Source organism: Poecilia latipinna, unplaced genomic scaffold (assembly GCF_001443285.1).
Source record: "Poecilia latipinna isolate Pla-1442-1.1 unplaced genomic scaffold, P_latipinna-1.0 Scaffold283, whole genome shotgun sequence".
Lineage (NCBI taxonomy): Eukaryota > Metazoa > Chordata > Actinopteri > Cyprinodontiformes > Poeciliidae > Poecilia > Poecilia latipinna.
The window spans coordinates 362,199-371,156 of NW_015112899.1; the positions used below are offsets into that span (position 1 = coordinate 362,199).

An 8,958-nucleotide genomic window follows, 5' to 3' on the forward strand; every position below is an offset into this window, starting at 1 on the left:
AAAAGAAAAGTAGGCTTCAGTTGCTTTGGCATTTTCTTTCAGACTATAGATATCCCAATGTAAATATGGGCAGCCATTGCTCCCAGGACCACAGTTTGAGAAAGACTTGACTAGACTGAGATGTTTGTGAAAACATGTCAGTCTATCGGACATTACCAATATTGTTTGCTTTGTTTTGTTTTATTTCTTGCATGTTGAGAGAGGTGTTACTCCTTTAATTTTACAAATATATATTTTAAAAAAGATTGCATTTGATAAAAAAACGGTCTTTATGCTGAATTATTGTGCTGATGTCAGCTGCTTGACTTCACATTATAACTCACACCCCAAAGCATCCTCAGAGTTTGAATTAATAACAATATGCAACAGATGTGCAGCGTTTAATCTTTCAGTAGTGCTGGTTTGATGGTTGTTCAGGAGGCTCCACTTGGTCTGCTTCTGGGTCAAGATGTATGGTTGCACCATGGTGCATCTGTTTGTAGCTATTTTCACAGTCTGAGGTGTTAATGCAAATACTGAGTTGGTAAAACTTGACCAACAGCAGTTCATATGCATAATTGTAACTTAGTCCTAAAACAGTGCACTTCTCAAAGATCTCAAAACAGATGCAACTGAAAAGGTGAAATCTCAATATCCGAGAATGAGTTTGTCTTTTAAATGTACTGAACCAGTTCTGTATAGACACAGACCTGTCCTAGCTTGTGCAAGGAAACATAATAATAGACCTTTAAAAATGCTTAGATATATTCCCTTTATCTTAATTCATTTCACCTGCACAACACAGGATATTTTGTGCAGATGCATCATGTATAATTTAAATTAAAAAACAAAACAATCAAATACAGGTTATAATTTAACAAAACACATAAAATGCCAGGAGGGGTGAATACTTTCTCAAGACACGGTAGACGGCACATGTATGAGCAAGAATGGCTGCCACGGGAAATTTCTCTAACATGTGTGAAAGGATACAACACTCCTGGTATGTCTTTGATCAGGAAAGAACATTATAACATTATTTGAAAATATGTTTCAAGACCACTAAAAAGATAACAAGAAAGTTTGAGTTCTTGGAAGCAAAGTTAATGAGGAATAATCCAAAACAATATAAACATGTTCCAAAATCCAATGATGACTTCTCTCCATGCAGGTGGTGGGACCCAGTCAAGCTTCTCCTACCCTTCCCCCATGCCTTGCATCAGGATGGTGCCCTGGCCTCTCTGAACTGGGTGAGGTATGCCATTCATCACGGTCTGCCTTCACTGAACTCTTTGAGGTCACCTTCTCTTAGCCTGAGGCAGAACTGTTCAAGCATCTTCAAGTCTCACTCACTAACAACAGTAGGAAGGAGCAGGAGACAGAAAGATTGGGAAATTTTGTTGACAGAAGCATCGCTCCTATGTTGTATTGAATAAGGAGCTAAGACAAATGTTAAAGTTCTAGAAATATGGTCAGTGTTTGTTAGCATTTAAGGGCCCCTGAAGGACCAGGGGCCCAAAGCAGCTGCTTAGCTTTTTTATATTCTAAATGTGACCAGCAGCACAGTGTTTATGATCCACTGACTGATTACTAAATTGGGATTTAACAGAAGTGCAAAAATTAACATTATTTACTTTAACTGTATTTTTTTTGTCCTTTTGAAGATGACACATATTTGTATGTTTAAGTTTTGTCAACAATGTTTTCCAGTAAAATAATTATCCAGTAATATCTAGTTTTATGGGGAACTCATTAAGAGATGACAACTCAGTCCACCACAATTTTAACATTTCTAATTTTTAACATCCAGAAAATGCAGTGAAGACTCACCTCAAACACCTCCTCGTCCAGCAGACGGGTTCCAAACACAGTGACTCCATCAGTGCTGACGTGGGGATCCGGACCTCTGAGCAGATCCAGAGTCTCCACCTTTTCACAGTCTAAGTATAGAGTCACTGACTGGCCCTCCACACTGTAGGCAATTCTGTGCCACCTGAAGACAAACATAAGAAGGACGTTTCACTATTTTACACCTTGCATGCAAAAAATTAATTTGTACTGTTTCTTTCTTCCTTTTTTTATGATTTTTTTTTTTTCCCTTTCTGTAATAACCCGCTGGCTAACTCTGGCATTAGTTTTAATTGTTTTTGATATTTCTGTTATTGTGTTGATATGTATACAGAAATCAAATACAAGCAAAAAGAAAAGTGTTTGTATGAAGTTACCCACTTGCCATCAGCCAAGTTGATTTTTCTGAAGGTGGGGTAAAGTTCAGGAGTTGGCTGACCCTCTTGATCCTCATACAGGAAAACAGGAGAACGAGCAAGCTCCAAACCCAGCTGCTGTGTGCCCTGAGAAAAATAGTTTTAATGAAATATATCTAATATGTTATTATTAGGTGTAAAGTTTTGCTAGAACAAGATTTGTCTTAACTTTTACATATGATTCTATACAAAATGTCATCTTTTTGTCAAATCGGACTGCTATTGGATTAAAGATTCAAACAGTTCTAACTGCATCAATCTAGAACTGTTAATTAACTATGTTTCAGTGTAAATTTCACATTAGCATTTCCAGTTCATACCTGTGTGTCATACAGGGAGAGAAGAAAGACTTGTGATCCTTTCACAGCTTTAACTGTCGTCATGAGTGAGAAATCCACAGGAAATGGCAAGTCTGGTGGACAGGAAACGAAAAAAAAACACAATTATGTAAATAGCTTTATTTTTCCACCAATAAATGAATGCCATGGAGTTTTATCAAAACTTAACCTGGAAAGAGTTGCTTGGTGGGTGCGCTCAGCTGAATCTTCTTGTTGATCTTAAAGGAAAGGTCGGTCTCTGCTCGGCCCTTCCTGCTGGTGCACAGCCCTGCCTCCAGTGACACGCCCTCCATGTCCTCCGAAAGCTCTAGTGTCTTTATGAGGTCAATAGGATTAGCTGCAAAGATAGATAAAACAACATCCTTGGAACTGATTGGTATTTGTGGATGTGATTATAATTTTTTTTTATGATTTAACAAGCTAGAAGACTGCGGTGGACTGGCAACCTGTCCAGGGTGTACCCCGCTTCTCTTCTGCTGGAGATAGGCACCATCAGCCCTCCTGACCCCACTAGGGACAAAGGTGTAAAAAAAATGGATGGATGGATGGATGGATGGATGGATGGATGGATGGATGGATGGATGGATGGATGGATGGATGGATGGATGGATGGATGGATGGATGGAAACTAGAAGAGCCATATTAATAAAACATAGTTTAAGTAAAACATCCAATAGTTTGATTTTCATGACTTTTGGAGAGTTATTATAAAATATATTTTTTATTTCTATAGCAAATACAAAAATGTTCCAAAGTTGGTCGAAATAATTAGGCCTTTTGTGGAATTTTAAGTTTTTGTTGTTGTTCAAAACATTCTCAAGTGCTCTCAAACAGATCAATGATTTTTCAATACAGCTTTTCCAAGCATTAGCTTTTATTGAGGTAAAACTAAGGGTTGTCCTACACTTTACACACAGCATAAAATCTTCATCAAGAGTTTGAGTTCTCACTTCAGAAAGCATCGTGCCAAAAAACAAAAGAATTCAGTTTTGACTTGAGAAAATAAATTATTGAAGCTCACAAAGCAGGAGAAAGATATACATATCACAGTGAATATATGCTATCACAGCACTTCTAAGTGTCAAGAAGTGGAATGAGAACAAAGTATCATCAAGAAGTTCAAAGAGAACTACACAGTGGTGCATCAAATAGTCTGACAAAAGTAGGAAGTGAAAGATGTCAAAGTCTGTGGAAAGAAAGCTTGAGTCCAAAGACCCTAGAACAGGGGTCTCAAACTCCTGTCCTCAAGGGCCAGTCTCCTGCAACATTTAGATGTCTCACTGCTTCAGCACACCTGGCTCCAATATTAGCTAATTAGCAGAGCTCTGTAGAGCTCGACTGCATCCTAGTAAGGCGGTTTCATCATTTAATTCAAGAGTGTAAGAGAAGGACCACATCTAAAAGCTGCATGACTCTAGACCTGGAGGAATGCAGTTTGAGACCACTGACCTAGAAAAACTACCAGAACACTAGTTAATGATCCAGCTAAGTCAGGAACTTTAGTGTCCAATAAGACAGTCACTAGAACCCTGAATAGAAGTAGACTGCAAGGATGCAGGCCAAGAAAAACTCCACTTCTAGAGAAGAGACACCTTCAAACCTAAGGATAATCTGGAGAAACATTATGCATACTGGACCAAGGTAGAGTTTGGAGAAAGAAGGGAGAAGTGTATAACCCAAAGAACACTGTCCCACTGTTAAACATGGTGGTGGAGTATCATGCTGTGGGGATGCTTCAGTGGATCTGGAACTGGTAATCTCAACAAGCTGGTTGAAGAAATGATGAAATAAGGATATGTGAAGAGTTTGAAAGTAGACTTGAAGCAGTTAGCAGCAAAACTGGGTCTGGGTTGAGACTTTGCCATCCAACATCACAATGACCCAAAACATACAATCAAAGCCGGTGAAGAGTTACCGCCAGAAAACGAGGGAGAGTGATGTTAACTGTCCTACACAAAGCCCTGACCTGAATCCCATTGGAAATATGGGTCCAGACAGAAAACCATCAAGTCTGGAGAAGCTTGAAAACTTTGCCAAAGACGTCTTACAATCTATAATTAAAAAATGTCATGATCTAGCAAAAAGTATACTCTAGGGACTGTTAGCATCAGTGGGGCTAATTATTTTAACAAGGTAGGATGTTTGGGAAATGTGTATTAAAAATATTTATCTGTTTAACAAAAAAATGTATTTATTTTTTTCAATTTTTGAAAAACAGAAAAATGTCACAGGGGGAAGGAGGGGGGCTAATTACTTTGACCTCAATGAGCTGATCAGTGTCATTCACATCATCTATCAGTGGTGATCAATGTTTTGACTTATTTATGCAAAGTTAACTAATACATAATCCAAAGATGACAACCAAAAATAAAGGAAGGCATCAATAATTGCAGAGTTAAAGCTGTTGCAACAAAAGTTGACTGGTAGTTTTAACCAAACGTTAGCTTAAGCCATCATCACTCTTCATAGTACGGCATTTTTACCTTTACAAAGGATGTGATCAGACTGCACTGAACCTCGTCCACAGACCGATGAAAAAAAGTTTAGATGCTAAAATGAGGTTATATAGTGATAGTTATGTCAGAGGTTTAGTTATGGACTTAAGCTCTCACTATAGAGTAAGACTATTCACCTTAGCTAACATTCGTCTTTTGGCTGCTAAGCAGTTAGCACAAGCAGGAGCTATTCAACTATTCAACCATTAACCTTTCTTCAAAGTAGGAAATGTGAGTGTGAGTGTCTGGGCATATGGTTTATTTATTTTATTTATTTATTTTCTACTTTATTTTTTCATTCACCTAATTAAAATGTGACTTTTAGAAGTAGAATAAAACATCAGACCAATGGGGGAAAAACATTTTTAATACAGAAATGTGGATGGAGTTAATGAAAAGTATATTTTAATACATGCTTAAAGGTTGTTTGTTATTTTTGAAGAAATACTTTTAGTTTGTTTCCACTTTTTTGTTGAATTTGACTGTGTATGACAAATCTCTAGTTTTATTTTGGCACAACTCCATGACAGACCCACCACACAGGTTGATTGACAAAAGCTCTTAGACTTAACTCATACCAAAACGACATCCCCAGCAGGAAGTCCGAACACAGAACTCTCTGATGTGAGATTGCAGAACTCTCTGATGTGAGATTGCAGAACTCTCTGATGTGAGATTGCATTGTAAATCAAATCTACTGTGCATAGAGCAAGCTGATAAAACCTGAAATTGACTCGTTGAACAAATCAGCGTTTTCTGCAACAAAAAGACTGCAAGTAAAAACTTATGAGAAACAGCAACATGCTTTCATGTTGATGTCCAGAACATATTTTTTTGTGAAACTTTACAAAAAATATTCCAATAACTTTTATCTTGGAACACTTCATATGCAAACATATAGACTCAATGACCAGAACTGTGCTTTGATAGAACAAGCAAAGTAAAAATGAGCCATAAAGGTTGTCTTGAAGCAGGGAGAAATCTGCTACGTATTGAAAATGGAGAGAAATGAGATCAGAGAGCTCATAGAAGAAATAATATATATAATGGGACAGGAGGGCATGCTTCTACTGGTGTGGCTTCTTTTTACACGTAGTTCAGAGGCTTACGTAATCCCTCCATCTCCATCTGTTCTTCACTGTTAAACACCCACAGACTTGTGTAGGCACACATCACGCTGGAAAGATGTCAGAGTCTGAGTACCAGATGTAGTTTTGCCCTTTGGTTTTGAGTTTACTCGTATGTTTGCCCATGTGTCTGCACATCTATCAGCTAATAATTGTGTCCATCATCAGCCTGGAATCGTATCATTAGCAGTTATAATTGATGCAGTTACATTTTGGCAGTGATTCTTGTGACTTTATAAGCTGATAAACGACTATTGGAATTTGAAGTGTTTGCTCAGAGTTTTGTGCTCAGCCTGTTAAATACGATTCTCCAGCTAGAGTTCTCATAGACGACAAAAATCTTTGATTTTCACGTCTCTCATTTAGACCATTTTCTTTCCACTAAGTTACTTGACACCTCTTAGATTATCTGTATTCTTTTAACAATAACCACAATTTACAGCAGATCTAACTAAATCTGATGTAGTTTTGATCTGCTGAACAGCATTCTTTAAAATGTAAAAAAAAAAAGTGTCCCCCACTGCAGCACTGCTGATTTAAATGATTGTATTTTCTCATTAGCATGCCTGCAAACCTTTATCACCAATTGATTCTGCAGCAGCTTCATTGACCTCTCTATATCCTATATTTAGTTGAGAATGACTTAAACATAACATTTATTCATCACTTTGTGTTGGTCTACCACATGAGATCCAATAAATTACATTCTTGTTTGCAAAATATCACAAAATGTAAAACAAAAACAAGTTCAATTGGTGTGAATGTTGTATCAAAAAGGTCCAAATCAGAGTCATAGAAAAACATATTAAAGTCAATGAACATATGGAGAACTTTCACTTTGATAGGAAGTAATGACATAAATATGCATTGCAGGTATTAATATAACCAGATGTTAAGGCCTTTTGTTACAGATACAACTTTTCTCCCCAGTAGATCCTGGCAGGCACACTTGCCAGGCACACTGCTTCTAATTTCCTTGCAGTTTTTACAGCTACAGTATGAACGGCTGCTGACATCTGAATACACTAGAAGACAAGACAAGACATGGGCCCTTTTTTTCTAAATATGTACAATAAAAACTTTGGGTTGTCTTTGTTGCTCAAAAAGGCTTAAAGCAACTTCTGTGAAATGTTCACATGTAAATATGTTTTGTTCATGTGCATCAAATGAGACATTCTGGTCTTTGTCAGCTGCTGCTGCTGCTATCCTGAGGCTCTGCAGGGTTGTGTGAACGGATTATGATCAACATGCACACGCATGCATAGTATGTTGTGAGTCTCAACTAAAAGTAGAAAAACTGTCTTTTGGAGTGGGGGGGCACATACAGATTTTCCTTGTGGGACTGGATGAGTCACTATCTAAACACTACATATAAAGCTAAGTAATGTGTGATATACTGTATGCAGCTAAGACACTAATGTAACATATTTAACAAAATGTGTTACATCTGAAATGTATCCTCAAAAGTAAATTAGTATTCTACGCTCTGTTGGTCATTTTCTCTCTCTGCTGTAAGAATGGGGTGTAAACCCATGAGGTGCATCACAGAAATCAGCATAAAGTCTTCATTTAACAATTTTGGCTCTAGTATCAATGTGGGTCCTATTGAGAGAGAACAAAACAAAAATACTGTATTTTGCAGACCTGATATTTATGTAAGGCAGTTATAGGCAGAGTGGTTTCTTGAAAAGTTTCTCTGTCTCCTTTTGGAAAATGTTTAACCATTTTAGCTTAAAGTTTATATTGCATTTTACTGTATTCTCTTTGCATCAGGAAAATACTACAAAATTAAATTTGCACTCTAGATGTTTGCACTCATAATCAAATATTGCAACTAAACCTTTAATACTGTAGGTAGAGAAAAAATGCTGAAGTTTTTAGTGCATAGTAAACAGGAGTGCACCAGTTAAAGGGAGTACCTGGAATAATTTATGGATTATAGGATTTAACATGCATATTTTTTTGCAAATTTACCCTTATGTTTTTTTACATGATGTCACACAGAGTAGTCTAAAATATATCCACAAGTGAGTCTGGAATTAAAGTAATTCAAATGTTATGACACATTAAATCATCCCTTGAGTTTTCTCAAACTTTTTGATGACAAAGAATTATTATGTAAAATCTTGAATTTGAAGAAGGTTGTTTGGGTCACAGCCATGAAGCTCTGAACTGAAAGCAGTTGAAACCAGATATTTACATACACTGAATAAAAAGACACAAACATTTTTTTCTCACTCATTGAATTTAAATCAGACCAAACATTTTTTGCCCAGTTAGAATTAAAAAAACAAACTTATTTCTATTTGCTAAATACTAGAAAACTTAACGTGGGCATTTTTTTTTTTTTTAGAATTTTTTTTGTAAGTTTCCTCAAACTCAAAAGTTTACATACATTTGGTCAGCATCAGAGTTAACTGTCTTTCAGACTGTGTAATTGGGTCAAACGTTTTGGGGGTTTTTCCACAAAAAGACTCAGTCCCACTGAGTCCATTTTGTTCACTCACACACACTTGTTCACACAAACCCACAACTTCTTCATAGGACTGAGATCAGGACTTAGTCATGGCCACACCAAAAGTCACTTTGCAACCACTTTGGTCAGATGCTTGCGGTTGTTTTCCATTTGAAGACCTTCTTGCCTTATTGAACTAATTAATAGTTATTAACCTATTCTCTTGCACAACATAGGTGTAAACAAATCCAACTATGTGCTGAGGAAGAGCAGCTTTTCTTGGTTAATTGACTCAGTTTT

At 36.9% G+C, this 8,958-nt stretch overlaps 1 protein-coding gene across 1 annotated transcript in view; it reads right to left on the reverse strand.

Moving 5' to 3' along the window:
* Positions 1-8,958, reverse strand: part of LOC106948343 (collagen alpha-1(XI) chain-like) — a 70,848-nt gene that overhangs the window by 41,112 nt on the left and 20,778 nt on the right. Inside the window, exons 2-5 of the mRNA XM_015033959.1 lie at positions 2,751-2,918; positions 2,564-2,655; positions 2,209-2,330; positions 1,810-1,972 (exon numbers count right to left, since the gene is read on the reverse strand). Of these exons, the coding sequence (XP_014889445.1) occupies positions 1,810-1,972; positions 2,209-2,330; positions 2,564-2,655; positions 2,751-2,918 (545 nt within the window). The remainder of the gene's footprint in view (positions 1-1,809; positions 1,973-2,208; positions 2,331-2,563; positions 2,656-2,750; positions 2,919-8,958) is intronic.